The 24,418-nt window shown below is 39.0% G+C and overlaps 1 protein-coding gene across 1 annotated transcript in view; it reads left to right on the top strand.

Moving 5' to 3' along the window:
* Positions 1–2,521: 2,521 nt before the first annotated feature.
* RAB11FIP2 (RAB11 family interacting protein 2) overlaps positions 2,522–24,418 on the top strand; it is a 41,967-nt gene continuing 20,070 nt past the window's right edge. Inside the window, exons 1-3 of the mRNA XM_082630454.1 lie at positions 2,522–3,426; positions 8,843–9,285; positions 10,000–10,468. Of these exons, the coding sequence (XP_082486580.1) occupies positions 3,074–3,426; positions 8,843–9,285; positions 10,000–10,468 (1,265 nt within the window). The 5' untranslated portion in view covers positions 2,522–3,073. The remainder of the gene's footprint in view (positions 3,427–8,842; positions 9,286–9,999; positions 10,469–24,418) is intronic.

Genomic DNA, 24,418 nt, shown 5'->3' with positions numbered 1-24,418 from the left:
ACATCCTGGTTGAAATTCCACTGTTGACTATTCCAATGCACCCTTTAAAAACCTGAGAATATTTTTCTTTCAGGTTGACAACTATCCACTCTGGGATCCAGGTGCAGTATTAACAGTAGGATGATTTTGTTCTGTTTTCTACACATGGCTTTTTCATACACTGTTTCTCAGAGATGGAAAATTCTGCCTCTTTTTTACATTTTATAGTAAACTTTCATCAGAATGACCTAAAACCAGGTCTTTTCACTCTAGGTGGCTCAAGATTATTCAAGATTCATCTGTAGTTTGGTTCCCTGAATATCTTGGTGATAAATTAATCTAATGTCTCTTTTTAGAGTGCCTACATGCAGAACATACACCAGCCACTGTGTGTAAGCAGCACTAAAAAACTGTGGTTTCCAATAAATGAAATCTATAGATGCGAGCAAGTGTCAGTGGGCCCCTGAAAGAATGTGCTGGAATCTGAGTAGTTTCGAGGTTTGTGGTGCTGTCCTTTAGAGTCAGGAGAGTATCTTCTTTCCATAGGATTAAAATAATATATAACGTTATCCCCTCTCCCCCTAAGGTTTTCCAACTATATGGTTGCTCTTCTGACACAAATGCATTGGGCCCTCCCATACCTCCATTCAAAAAGTAATGAAAAGACCCTTGTTTCTTAAGAGTTTTAAGTGCTGCAGCTAGTATCCATGAGGATAGCGAGAAAACATGGAGAACACAATGTTCTCCCCAAATTGAAAAGTTTTAAACATTGCCTGAAAATAATAAACACAATACCTTACACTTTTATAGTCATTTTAAGTTGGAAAAGTGTATGCACATCTATCATATTGTTTTACTCTCAAAATTAGTCTTGTGAAGGGAGAAGGACATTCAATAATTGAGTGTCTACTGCCTGCTAAACACTGTGAAGGGATGATCCATGATACACAAGGCAATCCAAAGAGGTTAGACTTTCCTTGGGAAGATAAGACATGAACAGAAATAAATACAATAAAGATAGAATGCCTCTTGTAATAAATAGAGGGAGGAAGGGAGACTTAGAATTATGTTCCATACTATGCCAGGAAATGAATATGTATAACCTCTTAATACCCCTCCCAACTCTATAGTAGCAATTTTATCAACAATTTATGGACTAGGAAATCCAGGCTCCCAGAATCCAAGTTCCTTGTCTCAGGAAGCTAAGTGCCCATCACAAGTTTTCTACTTTATTTCTGGCAGTCAGGACATCAAGCAAGGCTCCTGACTCATCAGCCATTACCCAAACTTTTCCCATTAGATCAGGTTGGTTTCAGAAAAAATGCAGTATTAACACATCCACATTTTCTTCTCTTAACACCGTCCCTTCCATTCCAACAGTGCCGGTGTCCCTCAGGACTTGCCCTCAGGGCAGGTAAGGAACTTGTCAGTTGCCCTTGGTGAGGGAGGCTGTTTGCTTTTCTTAGTTGACTTGGCTGAATACGACCAGAATCAGCTCTGCGTTTGGCTTCTGAAGTTAGATAGACTAACAGAGTGTGAGTGCCCAAGGGGGGTCCTTTGGACGCGTAAGCCCACAGAGTGGCGATGGCGTCTCGGACTTTACGGAGACCTGTTTTACCTGTGAAGAAAACGAGGCTCAGGGAGGGGAAATGACTTGACCAAGGTCATACATTCGATGGTGGCAGATGTGGGATCAGAACCAGGTCTTCTGACTCCAGCCCAGTGCCTCCCGGAATCTAATTTATTAACCCCTGTGTTAGCTTTGGAATCCTTTATCCGCTTCCCTTTCTCCTGTCGTCTGAGTGGGGGATGTCATTCCAGTCAATTAGCAGCCTTCTCTCATTTCAAAAAGAGAAGAGTGGATAAGGGGTTGGGGAAAAGTATGTTTTCGGCCGGTTAAAGGGACTGATTTTATTTCACCACCACTCATCCAACGCCCGCTCGGTGCCAGGCACTGGGCATCCACGGTACAGAACAGACAGCTTCCAAAGATCGAAACTGGGTCTCTCCCAAGACCGGGCGTGCCCCGGGCCTTGACTGCCTCCTCTCGGAGCAGTCTCCCGCTGTCCCCAGAGCCCCCCTGCCGGCCCGTGCAGGTCCCCACGTTCCCAGCGCCCAGCACGGTGCCAGGCCCAAAACGGGCGCGAACCTGCTCGAGGAACATCCAACACTAGGCGCCTAGCTCGCAGCCTCAGCGCCCGCGCGACACGCCCCCGGTCACCACGGCAACCGGGGTGGTGCTGACCCTTGACCCCGGGGCCCCGCCCGGCCCTGCTCCGCCCCGTCGCATTCCCGAGATCAAGATGGAGAAGGACAACCCGGAAGTGCCGCCGCCCGCCTGGTGCTAGGAGCCGCCGGCTCGGCTAGGCCGAGACCCGCGCCCGCCGTCCTTCCGCCAGCAGCCCACCCCGCGGTCCTCCCGCGCCGGAGCGGCATCGTCCCCCGCCCCCGGTCCCACTCCACCCCACAGCGACCCGCCCCCGCCCCCAGGCCCGCCCGAGAGGAGGAGCCGAGGCGAGGGGGAGGAGGAGGGAGAGGTTTGCGAGAGGGAGCGAGGCCGCACGAGCCGCCGGCGGTTCGTATTACCGGGGTCGGGAGGAGGAGCCCAGCCGGGCCCGCGGACCAGCGCCGGGCGGGCGGGAGGCGCGGAGGCAGCGGGCGGGAAGCCCGGGGCTGCGAATTGGGGCGGGGGCGCCCTCCCACCTCTGCCGCCCTCCGTTCGGGCCTTGGCGGCCTGGCCTCACCTGCCCGAAGGCCTGGAAGCCACCAGTCGCCGCCGAGGGCCAGTCCCCGGGGCCGGCGGAGCGTGGAGGTGCGGACGCGAGGCGCGGGCCTCCGCGCGGAGGCCTGGACTGCGCGGCCAGGTGATGGTGGGCCCCTGTGCTTCTCCAGAGGAAAGGGGACCCCCAGAGCAGCTCTGCCCCCAGGCTGCCCCAGCAAGGCGTTTGGACATCAGCCCTAGGGAAGTCGGGCAGCTGTGAGTTTGCCTGTCTCCGTTAAGTGTCCTTAGGATGCAGTGATTAAGGAATCAGGCTCTCCCTGCGGGAGGGTCCCTGCCTGCGCTGGTGAACTCGGTGCAGAGAAAAAGGACAGAATGATGCTTTCCGAGCAAGCCCAAAAGTGGTTTCCGACCCACGTGCAGGTCACAGTGCTCCAAGCCAAAGATCTTAAGCCAAAAGGCAAAAGTGGCACCAATGACACATACACTATAATTCAGCTGGGCAAGGAAAAGTACTCCACCTCTGTAGCTGAGAAAACCCTTGAGCCAGTCTGGAAGGAAGAGGCCTCTTTTGAGCTGCCTGGTTGGCTAATGCAGGGGAATCCAGAGAAATACATCCTTTTCCTCATAGTTATGCACAGGTCCCTGGTGGGTCTGGATAAGTTTTTAGGGCAGGTGGCCATCAATCTCAATGACATCTTTGAGGACAAACAAAGAAGGAAAACAGAGTAAGTTATGTAATTTATTTTGAATTGGGGGGAGTTTAACTATTATCTCATTTATGGATTTCCTGTTCTTGGAAATTATTTGTCTCTCTGGGGCATTGGTTTTTGGACTGAAATATGACCCAGTTTTAAACACCATATTTGCATGAATCTGAAGCAAAAATAGCCCTTGTGAAGAAACATTTTTTAAGTGGAGTCTTTAATGATCCATTACTCTCTCGTTTGTTTGAGGTAAACATCTTCAATAATTGAATATTTTGCGCAGGATTTTAAGTAAACATTGTTTCACTACTTAATAAGAGGTCTGGACCATAGTGTTGACCAATTAAAACAACATATATGTAAATTGTTACAATCTTTAAACATTAACAGTTTTTCAGAAAATGGAACATCAGAAAATTAAGTCTGCCAATATGACGTCTTTTATATATATATATATATATATATATATATATATATATATATTTTAATTGAACTCTGAAGCCGTCAAGTGGTAAATTACCAAATTTAGAACTCAGTATTTTATTTCATCATTATAAACACAGTTGGCTTTTATTTTAGCTCACATTTAAGGGTCAGTACATCTTGATGGAGTCTAAAGCTATTAAAAGAAAAAAGTTTTAAAAGTATGTACAGATATCCTCAACCTTGAATGCAATTACTTCAAAGTTAGTTCTGTAAAGCCAGTGTGTTTAGACCATATTAAATGCTGGTCAGATTGGAGACAGTGATTAAATTCTTGTGATGAAATGATTTAATGACATCTTCAATAAAAACATGGGCTTTTTAATATGACTTCCAAACTTAGGTTAGATGTATTCTAATTTAAAAAACCATAATATAAGTTAAAACTAGGATATATGTCTTAAATTGAAAATAGTATGTTTTCTGAGATAGAGATACTCACCCCTTGCTTAAACTTATAATTTCTCTAGTCTGAGAGAACATTAAAGTTGATGGAATTAGTGAGAGAAAAATATAGGTTGAATTTATAAGAGGACTTCAGATTTCAAAAATAGCTTTGCTGTTTCAGTTATAACTGAAATTTATTTATGCTTTTAAGAAGAACTTTTATAATAACTTTCTTGAAGTTCATGTTATTTTCTTATATTTTAAAACAGCCATCTCATGTTCTTTCTGTACATATCTTCCTGCAAGCTTCTCTTGATTGGAGTTTTTAATTGAAAAAAAATTTTTTTAATCAGGTCTTTGGTTTAATATATGTAGGGTAAAAGGGTAGAGAGACAAGTAATACTAGGAATGCTGGAAGAAAATGGTAAATATTTAACTGAAGAGATGAAAATATTTTAAAAGGAGAGAAAAGGGTTTAAAGAAAGTGTAAAGTTGAATATATATCAGTGATTTTAATAACACTGTTTGATACCTACAAAGTAGCATTCAGTTACTTCTGAGGAGTTCTTCATCAAATTTAAACTGAAAAATGGATAATCACCAAATAATTTATTTCAAATTGCCAATTTTAGATGACCTTACTAAATAATATTTAGAAGTGTTTTGAATGTAAACTTTTAAGTATATTGCATCTTCAGATTTCATACTGCATTTACCGTACTTTTAGTGTTCATGGATGATACACTACAGGCCTTCTCTGAAATATAAGTTTTCCGAGTGAAAGTAGGCCCAACTGTGTGAACCCAGAGATTCTGAGGATGAAATAAGCTTTTCAAGTTTCTTCTTGTTTTACTCCTTATCTTTGGCAGCATCACAGTTACAATAAAGTTGGCTGTAAGCGATACTCCAATATCGTAGTCTCCCTACAGAAATTTCCTATTGGCTACTATATGAAATGGATTAGAACTTAAGGGGAGGAAAATGCTTTTAAATATTATCAAGAGCGCTTGTGATGTTATTGCATTCAGAGTGATTTTCATATGTTATTAAATCCCTAACACTTTCTTTCTTTGTGGATAAATGGGGACCACGTATTTGATGAGATCTCTTTATTGGTAATATTTCTAGTTTTTTAATATGGTTAATAGCTTCCTTTTCCAGCACAGCTGTGCATATGGCCCAGTAAGAGACAGACTTGAGTCACCGGTGTGTTGCAAGAAAGATATTTAATATTCTGCAGATTGCTGAGCCTTGTCAGCCTATTCCCAAGTGCTTTTTAGAAAACCGGTATGAGTGATGAAGGCTACCAGCTGATTTAGAAGTCCCATGGAACTGCTGGGTGTGACACTTTCTACTCTTGACACTGAAGACAAGTATTTACAGCTTGTCTTCCAATTGTGTTATGACAGGCCAAGAAGTGTGGTGGCTAAAACTATCATTTTACTTATTTTTATACCTTGAAATTAAAAGCCTTTTTTTTTTCTTTCAAGGAGAGGGGAAGAGGGGCCTGAGCCAGAACACTTTGAGTTGGGCATGGAAAGAGAACTTCTGTATCTCCCACTTTAATGGGTGTCTGGGTCGGTTCTGGCACGAGATTTAAGGAAACAATACAGTATTTAATAATAGAATGGTAAAATAGTTCATGCTGTTATGTAATACCGATTGATTTTTTTTTTAACAGCAGAAGTGGGTGATGTTGATTTTTTTTTTTTTTTAATGCTCATGAAAAGTAGTAACCATCAGAGTCCCTAGAGTTAGGTATGACTCAAACACATGCAGATTTTAGGACTTCTGTGTGCAGCTCTGCAGTGCACCTGCGTCCTGGCCTCTGGCACCCTTACTGCCAATCTTGTCCCATTTCTGACCACACAGTACCAATTGCTTGGGAATAGTTCCCACATGTGTGGTGGTTTTTGAACATGGACCTGTGCCCACTAAAAATTGAACAGAGGCCATATACAGTTTAAATCCAGCACTCCAGAGGTAAAAAAAAAATCAGCATTAATCCACTAAGCCTCAAATGCTATGTCTTCATTTTATCTTTTTGAAGCCTGGGAAAACAAGTGCTATCTCTGGAATGATTCTTGAAGGTCTCATTAAGACTTCCCTATTATATCCCTTTCGAAACAAAGCAGCTAGAGTTACTTGTCATGCCTATATTTTCAGTTGGTATATTAAAGTTCTTTGCAGTTGGGTTTTTGGAGGGTTTTTTTTTGACGAGGAGGAAGGAAAATACTGTTTTTACAGTTTATATTCAAACACTGCCTTGCTTTATCCATTAAAGCTTACCTAAGTCTTTATCTTTCCTTACCAAAGAACAAAAGAGTGCAACACACACACACACACAGAGTTGTAGCATGGCTGTTTTAAGAATATAGTTCTAGAGATGAAAATTCAGTAAACGTTTATTTAGTGCAAGGCAAACTGCCTTCAAGGAGCTTACACTCTAGCAGGACAAAACCTACATTGCCTTTTTTGCTGGCTCTCATATGTCTCCTGATTAAATACAGTGTCCTGTAAGGTACAACCTGGTATGCGTTTAACCTTATTAACATATGTGATTCATTAGATACAAAAGAACTACTATTTTCATGCAGCTGTTATTCATCAATTTTGGCTATTTTCCTTGTTGACTCCAATCTGACATTGAGAAATTACTTATTCTCTGTGCCTCAGTTTCCTCGTCTGTGAAATAAGGATGTTAGACTAGATGATTTATTTGGTCTCATTTCTAAAATTCTATGAATTTCGATTACCCTTACTCCCTTACATTTATTGGGTTGTTGCTTCATTTTTTCCTCAGATTTGCTTTGATTTGTTATACACATGCAAACCCTATATGCTTAAGAGTTTTTGTTTGGTTCGTTTTGTTTGGGGATTTGTGGGGTTGGGGTTGCATTTCTTGGAAAGTGGATTCACCTATTTTCTATATAACCTGAGTTGTTAATAGAGCATTTCTCATGGGCCGTCCATCAGAAGGATTTGTCCCCCATGGAAAATGCTCTGTTTCCCCAAACTGTGAGTTAATAATTGGGTATATAACCTTGCTTCATTTCCAGGCTTTTCGAGTGCTCAACTTTGTTTTGTTGAAGGTTCTCTATTCCACAGAATTTATTGCTGTAATTTTTTATTTCTAGTCCCTGAGTTTTCAGATTTCACCATTTGCCTCAGATAAGGGATTTTCTCTATTTAGGGTCCCAGGTTAATGCTTTCTATTATAAGATACTCTCTTTTTAAAAAGTTGCTTGTTTTGATGCAACTAGATCTTAATTGATTGAATTGCTTCAAATTAAATAGAAAATATTTCTCTTGCATGTTACTTGCTAAGATGTAGCTGGTATATGTATTATGTGCCAGTTTTCTTTTGCCTGGAAAGGCCTTTGAACCAGTCTTCCAATTGATAGTAAATGTAGCTTCTTCTGGTATATCCTGTAAAATTAGATCAGAGTTCCTTTTGTAGCTAAGAAAATTTAACACTTGCAGAGCTGTATATAAATGATGACCTGTCTCGGATAATATACGGATATATATGGGATATGTCGGATATATACGGGACGGATAATATACTTCATTGTTAAGTAATGTGAAAACATTGTGGAAACTCTCTTCTAGGCTGGAGTTTGTAGTTTTTTTGGCTGTTTGCCCTGTAGACTGACCACTTGTGACACCAACAGCTGGAGAGGTTCTCATGGATAAAAATACTGTAAACAAAACCAAAATAAACTTTGCTTCTTACACATCATTTAAAAATGGGCAGTGTAATTCACTGAAGTGACTAAAAGCATAGGATTTGGCTCCAGTTAAAATAAGTTTTATTTGGTATTGTCACAGTAGCAATAGTTAATGAAACAAATAAATAGATTCTAAGAGGAAGCATGTAAGCTTTCTTTTTTCATCAAAAATGCTTTACAAGATTTATTACTATTTGTCACTTCTTGCATTTTATTTAATTTGCATATTTTATTCAGGAAGAGGCTTTGACCCATTTTATATGAATGTAAATTATATGCAATTTTCATGATTAGCAAACTATATGGAGTAGTCTCCCATATTAACAGAATTCTTTTAATAGCTTTTGCAGAGGAACTATTTTGAGGTAGAGGCTAAATATTTATTTTTTTATTAAAAAATTAGTCATTATCATTTTATGGTGCTCAAAAATAGTTTGTATTGATGAATTATTTCAGGGTCTCTATCTTAGTGTCTTTTAATGCTAAAAAATGTTCTTCAGCCATTAGCAACACTTACCCCAGATGGAAACGTAATAGGCTATGGTTGGTAAGAATTTTCGATGATGAGTGATTTTCAAATCATGAAAGAAAAAGTTGTCTAAATAGCTTTTCAAAAAAGACTGATTTCTTCTGTATATGCCACATGACAGAGACTTACCTGTTTTTTAAACGAAGCATTGAATAAAACCAGAAGCACTCTGGCTGACAATTTCTCCTTTAGTGCTTAGATTGCCTTGATGTAGAGTAACTTTACCTAAAAAGCTATTTGTATACAACAGAGCTCAATAATCCTCTCTTCATTACATGTTACAACCCAGTTTTTCCTTCTCTTTAAGGTGGTTTAGTTTAGAATCCAAACAAGGAAAAAGAGCCAAAAACAGGGGTGAGATAAAGGTCAATATTCAATTTATGAGGAACAATATGACAGCAAGTATGTTTGACTTATCAATGAAGGACAAAACAAGATCTCCTTTTGCAAAATTAAAAGATAAGATGAAAGGTAGAAAAAATGATGGGACATTTTCTGATACATCTTCTGCAATCATTCCAAGTTCTCACATGCCTGATGCCAATACTGAATTTTCAAGTAGTGAAATACAGATGAAATCCAAACCAAAAAAGCCTTTCCTTTTGGGTCCTCAGCGACTCTCTTCAGCGCATTCAATGTCTGATTTAACTGGGGCCCATGTATCCTCGGAGAAGCTGAAGTCTGGCACCGTTGCTCAAACGCATCTTCTCGGACACCAGATAGGTTCCTTTGGAGCAGTTCCGGAAAGTGGTAAGTGACTCATGCATTCTTTCTTGTTGATCCTCTGTGGTTTGAACTACTACCCTCTTAATTTTTAAAGTTTGACTTCAAAGTTAGAGAATAAAAATTGGAGTTTCTTGCTAGTATTTTCTAAATTTAGTCATCAAATATTTATTGAGTACCTACTGTACTCAAAATTGGTAAGTTTATTAAAGGCAGAGCTTGTCTGCATTCAGTACTGTATTTATATTATTAGAGAATAAAAATGAGTCTTGGTTTCTTTTCATGGCCTGGCTTCTTTTTCTTAACTGCCGTTTCTCCTGTCTCAAAAGCCTGAAGCATAAATGAATATTCCGTTTCATCAGAAAGTTCCTAGAAAAGAAACCTTTAATGTTCAGAAGTAAGAAAGTAAATTTAATGCTAATGATGAAAAAAAGTCTGAGAATTTATAGTACTATGATGCCAAGCAGAACCTTTAGTTTTGACATTATAATTTGTTTTTGTGATTGTTTCTTTCTGAGCTGAGTAAATTACTAATTGTCTAGCAAGATACTAATTGTTATTAGCCTACATACCGCTGTACCTTAGCATTTTAAAGTTGTTTTCCTTGATTATTTTAAAAGGTTAGTATCTTTAAATAGCTAATTGCTCTCATTCTAAAAACAGCAGTGTGCACACAGAACGTGTCAAATAGTGTGATGTAATGTGTCACTGATTATGTACTAACTACAAAATTGTTTGCAGGAAGTCTCAGATCTCCACACAGAAGAACATTAAGCTTTGATACTTCTAAAATGAACCAACCTGACAGCAGTGTGGGTGAAGGTGAATCGTCTTTCGGAAGACAAAATGACCCATTTACAAATGTGACTGCTTCATTACCCCAAAAATTTGCAACACTGCCAAGGAAGAAAAATCCATTTGAAGAAAGCAGCGAATCATGGGACAGCAGCGTGAATTTATTTTCAAAATCAACTGAAGTAAGAAAAGAAAATAAAAGAGAAAAAAGGGAGAAAGTTAGCCTGTTTGAAAGAGTGACTGGAAAAAAAGACAGCAGAAGATCTGATAGACTTAACAATGGGGGATCTGATAGCCCTTGTGACTTGAAATCACCTAATGCGTTTAGTGAAAATCGTCAGGACTATTTTGATTATGAGTCAACTAATCCGTTTACAACAAAATTCAGGGCTTCAAATATAATGCCATCTTCAAGGTAAGCTTAACAGGGGGAGATTGTGCTATTTTGGAAAATATTGTACTTGAAAGTATCAAATATCCTTTTTAAATTCCTTTTATTTTACTTGAAAAAAAAATTCTTATCTTATTTTTATAATTAATTTTGGAGCCGGGCAGTGTTGCATACATCTTTGGAATTGAACTTTTTATCTTAGAAGGATAAAAGATTCTTAATCCCCGCTGTAGTTTATTTCTACTTATGTTAGCCAGAAGCTCACCGAAACTTACAGAGAAAACAACATAGCTTTTGATGAGACATAGTGGGAGTGAATCACCAGTGGGTGTTAACTCAAGCCAGAAATTTAGGTGATAAGTTGTGTTTCTAGATGTTATTTTCCGGAGATTAGTTATGGACCAATAGCAGCCTATGGACTATTCTTTAAGAAATGCTGGCTTAAGTATTAATGGTTTTCATAATAGGTGTTAACTATCCTTATTAAATGACTATTTAGAGTAGTTTTTATTTGTGAATGTTTATTGGAATTCAGTGAACCTTGTGGGTACTATAAATACATCAAAGAGTATCTGTAATGATGACTTATAGAAATAATCTATCATGATAAGGCTTAGATTTTCAAAATCTGTTCTCAGTTATGTAATAGTACTTTTCTAATTCCTTAGTACAGGTTGGAACTGTATGGTTTAAATAAAATGATGGATTTTGCAGAAGTGAATGGTGGAATAGCTGATTAAGGAAACCTCAAGCAAAGAGTAAGATGAATTTATTGGAATCTTAAGCAATCATCATGGAAGAGCATGGTAGACTGTTTGCCATGTAACATAGACGTTCTTTCCCAAGGCAAGGACGTATGGTGTTCAGACCCCAGTGGGAAACCTGGCTCAGTAGCTCTGTGACCTCTCTCAACTTCAGCATCTCCATCTTTGAAATAAGGAAAATGTTACCTACTTGATAGGATTGGGAGATGATAAATGATAAAGTACATGGTACAAAGCCAGGCCCCAAATAGGGAACCCATAAACGGTGGTTGCTGTTTACATTGGCATGTCATACTTTGTTCAAGAACAGTGCTTTGTGTTGTCCTACTATAAACAGAAAATTGTACTAAACAATTGCCCTTTTAGGCTTGTGATCTCCTGCCTGTCTTCTGCTTCTGATCTTCTAAAACATGCATTTGGAGTTTTCCAGGGCAAGTTTGTGTTTCTTTTATCAGTAAATGGGTATTTGCTGTGGCTTTAGAAAGTATTGTTCAGTTTTCTTTATAGACCGTACTCCAAAGAAATATGTTTCTATCCTATGGTATTAATATTTTATTGAAGAGTCCATGGTTTTGTTATGCTATTCTCAAGCATTTCATTTTGGTATTTTACATAGTGTACTTCACATATTGCGTTAAGTCTTAAACTACAGAGGTAAATAGAAATGTATTTGCTTTTTTCCCCTCTTTAACTGAACTTTTTTTGAAGAAGATGACTATAAAGAACTGAGATAACTTAGAGATTGGATAATTTACATAATGTTAGAGTCAAAGAAAAGCAAGAAAAATGGGAAACGATAGGAAAATAATTTTTAAATTATGGCAGCATATGGAAAAATAGGTATCCTCAAATTTTTAATTGCCTTATACTTGGGCTTATTTATGTGGACTTAAAAATTAATGTTTTAAAAGTGAGTGTGGCATTTTGTGAAATTCAGGCTTTGTTTTGGGTTACTTCAATATTAATACTGTATCAGAATTAGAGCTGTTTCATGATATTTGTATAAAATGATTGCAAATATGTGAAAAACAGTAGGTTTTTTAACTTTAAGAATTTCTCTTCTTCGTATTCATGAGATGCCAGCTATAAGAACAGAAACATTTGTAGATTCCTGCGAAGTTACTCTTCCTTTTTGTGTCGCAAACCATCTTTGTGATAAATGTAAAACATTTGCAATAAAGGGGGAGGTCTAATTAATAGTATAAAAAAATAAGGTTTGAATATAAATAGATCTAGGAAGAGAGTGCAGTTCAGATTCTTGGAAAGCAACTTTGTCTCGAGTGGAATTAGGAAGGATATAGTCTGAGGTAGTTTGGTCTATTCATATTTATCCTCCCAGTATCATTCCTCAGTTATATGGGACATTTTAGATTTCTCACCTAAACATCTAAACCAAATGCACTTTTGAAGCTATAGACTCACATCACTAGGACACATGCTGTGAATTATTTTTTTCTGTAGTGCTAAATAAGATCCATTTACAGAGTCTCCTGGACTCTTTTTTTAAAAAATTTATTTTCACTAATTTATTTTTTTGGCTGTATTGGGTCTTCGTTGCTGCACATGGGCTTTCTCTAGTTGCGGCGAGTGGGGGCTATTCTTTGTTGTGGTGCGTGGGCTTCTCATTGCAGTGGCTACTCTTGTTGTGGAGCACGGGCTCTAGGCGCGTGGGCTTCAGTAGTTGTGGCACGTGGGCTCAGTAGTTGTGGCTCACCGGCTGTAGAGTGCAGGCTCAGTAGTTGTGGCGCGCGGGCTTAGTTGCTTCACAGAATGTGGGATCTTCCCGGACCAGGGCTTGAACTCGTGTCCCCTGCATTGGCAGGCGGATTCTTAAACCACTTGCGCCACCAGGGAAGTCCTCTCTTGGACACTTGTGACTGATGTTTTTGAGAATGCTGAACAAAGTGAAGGGTAGCTGTGGAACTGGATTTTGTTCTTTAGTGAACTGTCTCCGCTGTGATTGCAGGTACACAGGAACCATATTATTACCCTCTGGGTGAATAATGTGTATGATTACAACCGCAGAATTTTCCTTATGCCAAAAAAATTTTAAATACTAAGGAACGCTTTCTTGAAAGTTAGAGTTTTTATTTCTTTGTAAGTAAAGTCCACCTGAAGAAATCACCTAGTAATCACAAAAATTACTGCATTTTGGTTCTGTTCTTGGAATAGACCCATAGTCTTACATAAAACTGAGAGAGGAAATGAGTTAGGCTTTTTGTTGGGTTACTTCAACAAAGGGCAGGGCTCTTTGAAACACCTTTCCCTGCAGGGACTAATTCTCAGTCTCTTTCCTCTTACCTACCCCCACTTCTTTGAAGCCTCTCTTACTCTTGTAGGAAGAGGTAGCTGTTCCTTGTGCTGCAGCATGTTCTTACCTAGATCTTCCTTTCTGTGGGCATCTCTCATTGTTCACTAATGTGACCAGCCACTTTTTCTCCCTCTCACCTCCATGAACAACATGAGGGCAGAGCCTGCATTTCATTCACCTTTCAACCCTTCATCCCCAGCATGATGGGAAGTAGCTGGTATTGGAAAGCATTTTTTGAATAAATGAACCCGGTGTAGCAGATGGATTTCCTAAAATGCTACTTTCATTCTCTCATTCCCTTAGTCTCCTGCTTCCAGCTCAGTGTGGGCTAACACTGAGACACCTGCCAACACCAACAACAGATCCATAAAGGCAGGTGTGTGCATTTGTATATACAGCTAAACATGATTAAAATCTAAGTGAGTTTTAAGGGACTACCGAAGTTTAATATTCACATCCTAATTAACGTATTTCTGGAGTTTGTTAAGAACTCTGTATTCATTAGGATAGGTTATCAGCTGCAGTAAACAACCTCAGATCTCACTGGTTTCTCCCATAAAAGTTTATTTTTCCTTGTTGTCACAGTCGAATTCTCTGAGACGGGGCTGGAAGAAGTGGCTGCTTTGTTCCATGCTATTGCTCAGCTCAACACAGTTGCTGAGGAACCAGGCTCCTTCCTTCTTGTGATGCCACCCTTTAACACCCATCCTCCAAGGCCGTGCAGCAGGGAGAGAGAGTGGAGGATCACATGTGGGACGTCTTTATGTGCCAGGCCTGGCAGTGGTACCCACTCCTTCCACGTGTGTCCCATTGGGCAGCGCTCAGTCATGTCCCAACCTGAGTGCAGCCAGTTAAGAAATGTGGTTTAGCTGTGGACCCAGAGAACACTGAATTGGGTGTGGTGAGTGTACCGTATTGTGTGTGTCCTGGATGCCAGTTCTAAGAAGTCTGGACACTGTCTAACACTTGGCATGCTGTAAAAGTCCTACTACACATGTATGTGAAAGGGCAGCTGGCATTATAATTTTCAGGAAAATCTTTTCTTAATTTACTATTGGTATTGAGTTGTTTGTGTTTTAAAATTGCTGTTCCTCTTGCTTTTTAATTACAAATCACAGGTAGTTTAGCAGAATCAGTATCAACTAATTTGTTATGTGGTTAACCCTACAATTTGTAAAATAATGATTTTTTGCATCAGCAGTAATTAACTTTCCAAAAACAAATATTCCTGAATGTTTGTTATACCATTTTCAATAATTTGTTCACAACCAGTTCTTCTTTAATACTGGGTTATTTTCCTTCTGGAAAATGGAAATAGGTGGGTATGTTCACCGAACCAGATTTCCCTTTTTTTTTTTACAGAGACACAGCTAGACCATTCACTTAGGTGGGGACATGTGACCAAGTTCTGGCTTATTGAAGACTTAGTGGAAGAGATGTACAGTGGGCCCTCCATATCCCCAGGTTCTGCATTCGTGGAATCAATCTCGGGTCGAAAATATTTTGGGGAGAAAATTCTAGAAAGTTCCAGAAAGTAAAACTTGAATTTGCTGCATGCTGGCGGCTACTTACACAGCATTTACATTGTATTTACAGTATTCACATAGCACTTACATTGTACTGGGTGTTGTTAGTAATCTAGAGGTGACTTAAAGTATATGGGAAGGATGTGTGTAGGTTACATGCAAATACTATGGCATTTTATATAAGGGACTTGAGCATCCAGAGAGTTGAGTAATCTCCTGGGGTCCTAGAACCAATACCCACAGATACCGAGGGATGACTGTATACCAGTTTCAGGTCTAGTCCCATGAAAACCTCCTATACAGTCCTCCATATTGCCTGTCTTCCTCCATACCCTAGGCTGAAGGTTGCCAAATCTGGCTTGCTGCCTGTTTTCGCAAATAAGGTTTTCTTGGAGTGCAGTTTGCCCATTTGCCTATGGCTGCTTTTGTGCTATAATGGTAGAGTTGAGTAGTTATGACAGAGACTGTATGACCTACAAAGCCAAAAATATTTATCATTTGACCTTTTACAGAGATAGTTTGCTGAACCCTGTACTAGCTGGATGGAGGTCTTTAAGAAGGGCAGAGCCATAAGATAGGGACAACCTGGGTCCCTGAATGCATGTGGAAGGCCACCTGATAAACAAGAATAACTGTTGAACCTTGTCTTGAATGATAAATTTTCAGAATATTAAGTTACTGTGATTTTTGCATTTATTTATTATAGCACTTAGCATCATTATTATTTATCATTTACGGCACAGAGGCCATAGTGCCTCTTGTTCTTTTTAAGAAAGCCTAATTCAGAAACCTTTCAGAACCACTGGTGTGCAGCACCAAATCCAAACTCTTGTTCCTAATTTTCAAGGATTATTGTATTTTAGGCTTTTCTTAACTACCCAACTTTTCTTTCACAATTCCTCACCTTTCTGTGCCAGGTGAGTTCATTTCCTTACTGCACCTCTCTACCCTGCTTTCCCTATAAGCCTGGCCAACTCTGTTCCTTGGCTCAGCTGTGGAATGCACTCTTCACTCATCTCTGAGTGTCCTAAGCCTAGCTCGCCTTGATGTTGAAAACTCTTTAATCCTATTTTGATTGATAACATAGTGTTCCCTTCTGTGGAATTCTGCTGATATAGAATATAATTGCTGTATGATGTTCACTGTGTCTCAGTTTTAGTTTGTCCCAACTAACCTGTATCAACTGCTGAACAGTTGTGCTGAATCTTCTTTTGTGGGCGCCTGCAGCACCTAGATCACTGCATGTCATCAGTGCTGATCATTGAGGGCACCTGGGGCTTTTTTTTTTTTTTTAACTACGGTTTGTTGGGTCCTACCTCAGGCTGAATTAGAATCTTCAGTGAGTAGGCCCTGAAATAAAAGTCAACATTTAAAGAAAAAAAACTTCTGCTGATTCTCAGGCTTAAAAATTGTTGATCGAAATTATATCATCTATTTCATAAAAGTTCAGTAAGTACTTATTTATGAATAGGAATCAGGAGTCATGCTGGTAAAGTCATAGTTCAATGGACAGTTTAGTCATATTAGCTTTGTCTACAGGGCCCTAACTAAGTAAAGGGATCAGTGAGGAGATCGGCTTGACTAAAACGGGGTGTGGAGAAGAGTATGGATTTGGTTGAATGGTTAAGAAACATCTAAATTTACTTAGGCATTGAAGACCAGGCAGAAATGTCTGACTGTTAAGTATTTATGGCATCTGTGGATGGATTGTTTTTCAGGATTCAGGTAACACCAAGGCATCAGTAGTGATGAACAACATTTTAAAAATATGCCTGTGTTTGTATGCTACCTATAATAAATTGAAGAGACTACATTTGTGAGGTATATTCTTCTGAGGTTCCAGTTTAGGACTGAAGAATACCTCCTGGTTAATTAAGAGAGTTCATTAATATAAGGAGAAAATTTGTGGTGTATGTCTTATTCTGAAATTTAAAAAAATATAGTCAATAACATAAGCATACTCTGTAGGATGAGGAATGTTGTTTGATGTTAGAGGTAGCTCATCGGAGAGCAAGACCTTACGGGAGATATTTTTACCAGAGAATTTTGTTTTGGGAACATCCTTCTATTTATGACCTGCACAAAGAACACACTTCCCTTCGTTATTTTCTGCCTTGTTGTAGTTGTGAATATACCACGTAGCAAACTCTTAGTTGCGCTACGAGAACTTAATGGTATGTTGTATAATAACATGCCTGGTATCATTGATTTTATTAGAGCATGTATGCATATATTTCCTTTTGCAGTATTTGTTGTGGAAGAACCTGTCTACTTCTTTGCTCTGGACTCAGGCCAAAGAGGTATTTTTTAGGGCAGTACATAAATAGTGTCTGAGATGACGATCTCATATTTATCACTAATATTTTATAATTTTGCATGATAGTATGCCTTTTCCTTTCCGGATCAGGTTAACCTACTTCTCTTTTCCCTTCCTCCGTCCCTGCTTTCTTTAATCAATTCCGGTGATGATTGTACCATACCTTTCTTAAAAGCTGCAAAAAAATTAGTTATCTAGAATGTATATTTAAATGTGTCTCTAATTTTCTCAAATCAAACATCACCATAGGCTTTTTTTTTTTTTTTTTTTTTTTTTTTTTTTTGCGGTACGCGGGCCTCTCACTGTTGTGACCTCTCCCGTTGCGGAGCGCAGGCTCCGGACGCGCAGGCTCAGCGACCATGGCTCACGGGCCCAGCCACTCCGGGCCCAGCCACTCTGCAGCATGTGGGGTCTTCCTGGACTGGGGCACGAACCCGCGTCCCCTGCATCAGCAGGCGGACTCTCAACCATTGTGCCACCAAGGAAGCCCCACCATAGGCTTTTAAGCATGTAACCATTATTATGAAGTTGTATAATATGTCCATAAAAGAGACTTTACTGTAGACTTATATTTTTATTTTAAAAAGTTATAGTAAACAGATGATCCTAAAGAAAAGACCTATTCATAGATTTAAAACCTTCATTTTTATAATGCTCCTTATGGACATTTTTTATTTTTCCTGTATAAGTTTAAAGCTCAGTCTTTGGCTTAATAAACCTTATCCTGCATAAGGTTTACTTTAATAGCAATATTTATTTTTTATCCTTATTTGTCTAATATTAAAGATAATCTCCCTGTTATTCATAGCAACCTATAAATCTTTTACTCAGCTGAAAACTTGTAGCTTCATTTATGAGACAGAAAACAAAAACTTGACATGATTTTTGGAGCCATTAATCCATTAGTGCCCAGGGATTTACAGAATGTATCTAATGAAACAATGACTAGGAGCATGAAATATGCGATGTGATTAGTTCCCTTAACACTAACTAGAACTTTTATGCTTAACTCCCCAGATACTACTTGAAACTTTTTTACCCTTTGTCATCCTAATACTCATTATAATAGCTCTCATTAATTGGTACATCTCCCCATGGGTTAATTTGCAGACACCAGCCATGCCATCCTTTTGCTAACTTACTAATGCAAATTGATATTTATAGACTTCAAAATTGAAAACAATAAAAGCTCTAACAAAAAGACAGACTTTGCTAAGTTATCATTATTATTATTTTGAGCTGAGAGATTGAGATACACAGAGAATCTGTGAGAGAAGAAAACAAGCCAAAAAAATCCACAAAAACTACTGTAGGCTAATAAACTGATGTGAAAATTTCTCAATTTACAGCACTTGACAGGTGCTAAAAGAAAAGCATCTTTAATTTTAATGTGTTGTTAGGACCTCTTTAGAGAGACTGTACAAGTTATTAACAAGGTCCTCTGAGACAGGAGACGGGTAATTAACAAGACCTATGGAGATATAGTTTAGGTAATTAACGAGCTCTTAGGCACTGGACACAGGATAACACATAGCAAGTCCAATAGTTAAAGAGAACAGGTTGTTATGATACGATCAAATACAAGATGTAGTATGTAAGTCTTCGTGAAGTTTCTGATAGGAGAGTATTAAGATTATATTCCAATGACCTTAATGCACTAATTTTTGTAAATCATATATAAATTTTTTGCTTTAAGATAGAATTTGAGAGGATTATTTCTTTGCAAAATCAACAAGCAGAGAAGCTTGTTACATGTAGATTAATAATCTTCGTTAATTGGCATTAATGAACATGTATATTTTAAGAGCAATACATTGGAGAGACATAAATTACGTGATTCTAAATTTAGAGTTTTATTCCGTTTACTTTTTACCTGTGGCCTCTTGGCTAAAATTGTCTATTCCAAATTGGCAGTCTACTTTCCTTGTCCAGTTGAAGACTGGCAGGATCTAGGGCAGAGAGAAGACTGTCCTTCCTCAGTTTGGTTTTTACATAATATGCAAAGGTCCCTCCAGTCATGCTCTTATGGTACCTTTAAGTCTGAGACTTGAGAGTCCCAATTTCAGATACTTGGTCTAATCATTTCCAGTGTAAATTTGAAATTGTTGGGGTATGAATCGAGTTCTGGTTCAGAAAACTCCCAGTCAGCAAACCTTTATTATAAACATGTTATACTCTGAAGATTAAGAATATGAAGAAAGCCCTGCAGGTCTGATTCATTCCATTGCTTCCGATGTGTGGCTGCTCCAGGCCATCAGTATGACTTTTTCTGAATTTCAGATCTGATGATCAAATGATATTTTCATTTTCATTATTTTTGGATGAACAGCAGTACTTTAATAAGATAGAGCAATACTTGCTATAGACAAGGACAGCAGAGGTTATTAAGATATAAATCCTGCTCTTACAGCTCATAACAGCAGGCATGTAAATATTAGGTCTGAATTCCATGCTCAGGACTGGACATTGTATAGGCATTGGGGTACTATGAAAAGACTTTTCAGTTGGGTTGTGATATGATCAGAGTAATATCTTAGATAACTCAGTAGCATGCCGGAGGGGGTATCTGCTGGGGCCAGGAGTGGGAACAGGGAGGAGGCTTTGGGGCAAGAGAACAAGTTGGGAAGTTACCGTGATTGTTGAGGTGAGAGTTGATGGAGGTCACTTGACAGTGAGGATGGAGAAGAAGGGAACCTCTGAGATACATTTCTGGGCTAATATAGCTGGGATTTAACCATCCTGCTTGTGTGTGTGTGTGTGTGTGTGTGTGTGGAGGGGAGGGATGGTGGGGGACTAGTAAAGGAGAAAAAACAAGGAGGATTATTCCAATGATGTGTCTTCAATCGGTGTCTTCAATTTGACGAATCACAGTACTGTAAAAACTGTATTACAGCAATGTCAGGTCTGTAGTCTTGAATCAAACTTGGCATTTCAGTCTTGATGGAGAGGGTTACGTTTTTTTGTGTTTTTAATGAGGTGCTGTCTTGTTTATTTTAGAATTTTGTTTTTAGAGAATAGGAATTACGTGTTTTGAGTTATTCGAGGCAAGCAAGTTAGTATCAACATAATAACAGTTCTTGAGAATTTGTTTTTGAAAGCTGGAAAATACTTTGGCTTCTTTGAACACAAGAATGTGTTCTGTAACTGCTTGTGGACTTAATGCATTGAAAATGTGTTCACCTTAACACTGTAATTACTCCATGTATTTCTCTCCAGTGGTTTTTGGCTTTACCAAACCTTGCCCCCTTTTGTTAGCTTCTCACTAAGAGAATAACTTCTTTCTTTTATACTTTTCCCTTACTTCTGTATACCACTTTTCCAGACCTCCTGCTTCTATGTTTAGAACATTTCCTTTTGGACTACTGTGACCATATCACCTGTGGTTACCTTTTTTTCATAGCAATAAAGCTTTAATTTTTAAAATACGGGTGCTGTTTCTATATATTTAATATATGGTGGTAGTGTTACCTGATTATTTGATGTGTTAAATATAATTCAGTATTATTATATGACAGATAATAATTATAATGTAAATGTGTAAGAATTAATATAAATATTAAACGACAGTATTATGTAACTACTTTGAATATATTATACATCAAGTAAAAATGTTTTATGTATTTTATATATTTATTTTAAGCTTAGATATCTTTCTGACAAAAGTGCTAATACCACTTAAATAGCAATTACATGGATCAACTTGTCCAGGATAAAACTTAATTCAAATTGCCAATTTTTAAAATTATTTTCACAAGCATGTTTGTAAAACTCTACTAGGGCTAGGAGTGGATGGGTTGAAGATAAGATTCATAGGTTACTAGTAGCCTCATAAACTAGGGAGAGGGATGTGTAAGCAGTGACCTGTGATCCAGGCAGAGTGAACTGTGTTGAACACAGCATTTGCTGCGGGAAGGGAGAGGAACAGCTTGCTAGAAATTGGGAGATGCTTCTTCAAGGAAGAGGCCTTTGAACTTTTGTTCCTGACCATTGAACATGATTTTTTGCGTTGGGGAATGAGCAGATAGACAATTGTTTTAGTAAATAGCGAGAAAGCTTATTTTAAAACTTGTGAGATGGCGTTTTGAAGGACTGTTTTATAAATTGTGACTGTGTACTGTTATATCATTAGTTGTCTGCTAACTACTCAGTAATTTTACCATTGCTTTTCTAGTTGGAGCTATAGTCTTTGTCTGTCATTCCCTGCCTGGTAGTTCCTGAGGAAGTATGTTTGCTACTTTAGGCTACCAGGAGCCAATTAGTGAGTGCCCTGCAGCAGCTCTGCATTAAGTATAACAACCTCTTTGTTGTGGAGCCTGGTGTGGGAATGGGGGTATTCAGGTTAATCACATATTTTGTTTACTTGAGGTATACAATATATTGTTTCATGTAGATTTTTTTCACTTTAAAAGAAATTAAATGCCCCAAATAAATTTAAAATGGAAATCATACCAAACATAATTTAGTATTTGATTCAGAAGGTATATTTGATTAACTACTTCTACCTGAGGATTTTTCAGTGTTACATGAGAGTATAAATATAATAATAGAATATCTAAATACAGTAATAGTAGAATATCCTAAAGCAAACAGGATAGGTTTAAGAATTCAGGTTTAGGACTCAGGTCTGGATTTGAGTCTTTGGAATAGCTATATGACCTTACTTAGCCTTTCTAAGCCTCATTGTAAAATGGAATAACAACCTTGGTGTTGTGGAAGAGATTAAATGATGTAAGGCACATAAAGTGCCGAAGGTAGGTTTGCCACATGGTAAACCTGGAAATGGTAGCTCTTGCTATGATCTCATTACAAAGCATCTACAGAATCTGTAACAATTGGTTTAAATAAGTTAAATGAAATTATTTACAAGTAACAATATATTCTCAACTTTAAAAACCGTAAATAAAAGAACTTAGGAGCTCATGTTTTTCACTGACTGATAAAGGACCTGCATTTGGTAGAAAACAATACACTGGATAAAAGTTTTTTTCAAGATGTATGTTCAGTAATAATCTTTGATGAAATAAACTGAACCACATTGAAATTGAGTACAAGTATTCCCTGTATTAAGTAGAAAATTTCCTTTATGACTTTCAAGGCCAGGGTATTCTAATTGATGTATTGCTATAAAATGGTGTGTCCAGAAATTATCGCATAGCACTATTAAGGACAGTGCAGGGTAAATATCTGAGCTGTGGCTTTACCGTAAAGGGTCATGAGGTTTTCAGAAACTCGCAGGACTGAGTTCAAATTAACTTGTTCAGAACGATCATAGTAAGAAGGATAAATGCCACTTACCAAAAGCTCCTCAGGGCCCCCTTTGGGAAGAGGGTCCCTGCCTTAGGAAATTCACACAGGTAGTAGTATATCCCTTCCAACCACGGTTCAGAAGTTGGCTCTTTCATCTCTTTGTCAGTGAAAGTACACTCTTTTGTCTTTGTTCTTTTTGTTGTTGTTGTTTTTGCGGTACGCAGGCCTCTCACTGCTGTGGCCTCTCCCGTTGCGGAGCACAGGCTCCGGACGCACAGGCTCAGCGGCCATGGCTCACGGGCCCAGCCGCTCCGTGGCATGTGGGATCTTCCCGGACCAGGGCACGAACCCGTGTCCCCTGCATCGGCAGGCGGACTCTCAACCACTGCGCCACCAGGGAAGCCCCGGTCTTTGTTTTTTAACCAAGAGTATAAGATTCTACTCGAGTAGTCTCCGAGCTCAATGTTCTGAGAGATAGTATAATGTATAATTTCCAGTAAAATCATTATACTTATCTATTTTGGGGAGGGGGCTGGAGAGAGTATCTTTACACAAAACAGTAAATTCTTTTCTAGCAAAATTTTATCAATTTCGTAGCCCTGCGAAACCAGCTCTTACTTGCCAAGAATGTTTTAAGGCTGGGCTTTTCAGCCTAGGGTGTAGCATGGCCAGAAATCCCCCAGTCACCCCAGCAGCTCTGCTTCCAAGGAGGATACACAGGAGTTTGGGGTTTGTGTCACCCAATGGAGGGGCCCTAGGAAGTCTGGTTGCCTTGAGTGCCTCTCCTTGAAGGGTCTGCAGAGATGACAGGTTACGGAAGCAGTTGCTTTCTGGCCAGGGGCCGCATTGCAGGGTGTCCTTGAACATTGGAGGCCTTCCTGGTGACCAGAGGGCACCAAGGCTTCTTTTTCAGAGCTTGGCTTCGTCCTGGGTACAGAGCCAGCTTGTGGTACTTTTGGCCAAGGGTGTTGTGGGCCAACTTGCTTCGCGCCCCCACCTTCCTGGAAGAGTTACCTCTGCCCAGGTTGTCCTCAACCTCTCCTCATAGGAAAAGGCTGATCAAGGATGCTGGGTTGGCCTTGATCGCAGACAGAACCTGTGCTCCATCAGGCCCTGTCAATGTCCCTGATGCCGTGTTCTCATCACTTCTGTCCAGTTTCACTGTTTGGCTTCCACAGTAAACAGAACTTGCTTTCCACTCCCCTGTACCCTCAAATAGACTCTAGTGGATATATGGCAGACAGTGGACCAGGGTCTACTCAGAGCAACAGGATAATCACAACACAATTTCCCAGAGTGACAAGGTTCCTAAAGATTTAAGGAGAAAAGATTCTTTTTCTATTAAGAGAAGCACAATTACGATAGGGAGTAAAACGTAAAAATCTACCTGAATTTTTAAGTTAAATTTGAGATGTCAAGGCAATTTTATGCTTGTTGTCAGATTTATTCTCATGGATCAGGGGTACTAAAGAGAACAAAGTTTGAGAAGCTTAGTTGTAAAGAAATGGAGAATTTTTGGGATTCATAGAGATTATGTTTGGAAATTTGTGAATTGTTTGATTGTTTTTTAAATAATCATTTCTTTTCTTCACCAGGAGAAAATAGTAAGTTAAACTTGATTGAATGTGATATTCTTGATGAAACATGCCTTAATTTCATGGATATCTTTCAGTCTTCAAGTTTTAGGACTTCTTCAACAGTTATCGTCATTACCATTTCATGATGGAAAAGCAGCTAGGTCTGAATTTGCTGTCCATGATCATTGGTGTCACTGACCACAATTTCCTAATTGTCTTGCCTGCGAGATCT

This window comes from Mesoplodon mirus (assembly GCF_964341445.2).
Source record: "Mesoplodon mirus genome assembly, chromosome: 2".
In the NCBI taxonomy this organism is placed as follows: Eukaryota; Metazoa; Chordata; class Mammalia; order Artiodactyla; family Ziphiidae; genus Mesoplodon; species Mesoplodon mirus.
This window is presented reverse-complemented; position numbering and strand designations above follow the sequence as displayed.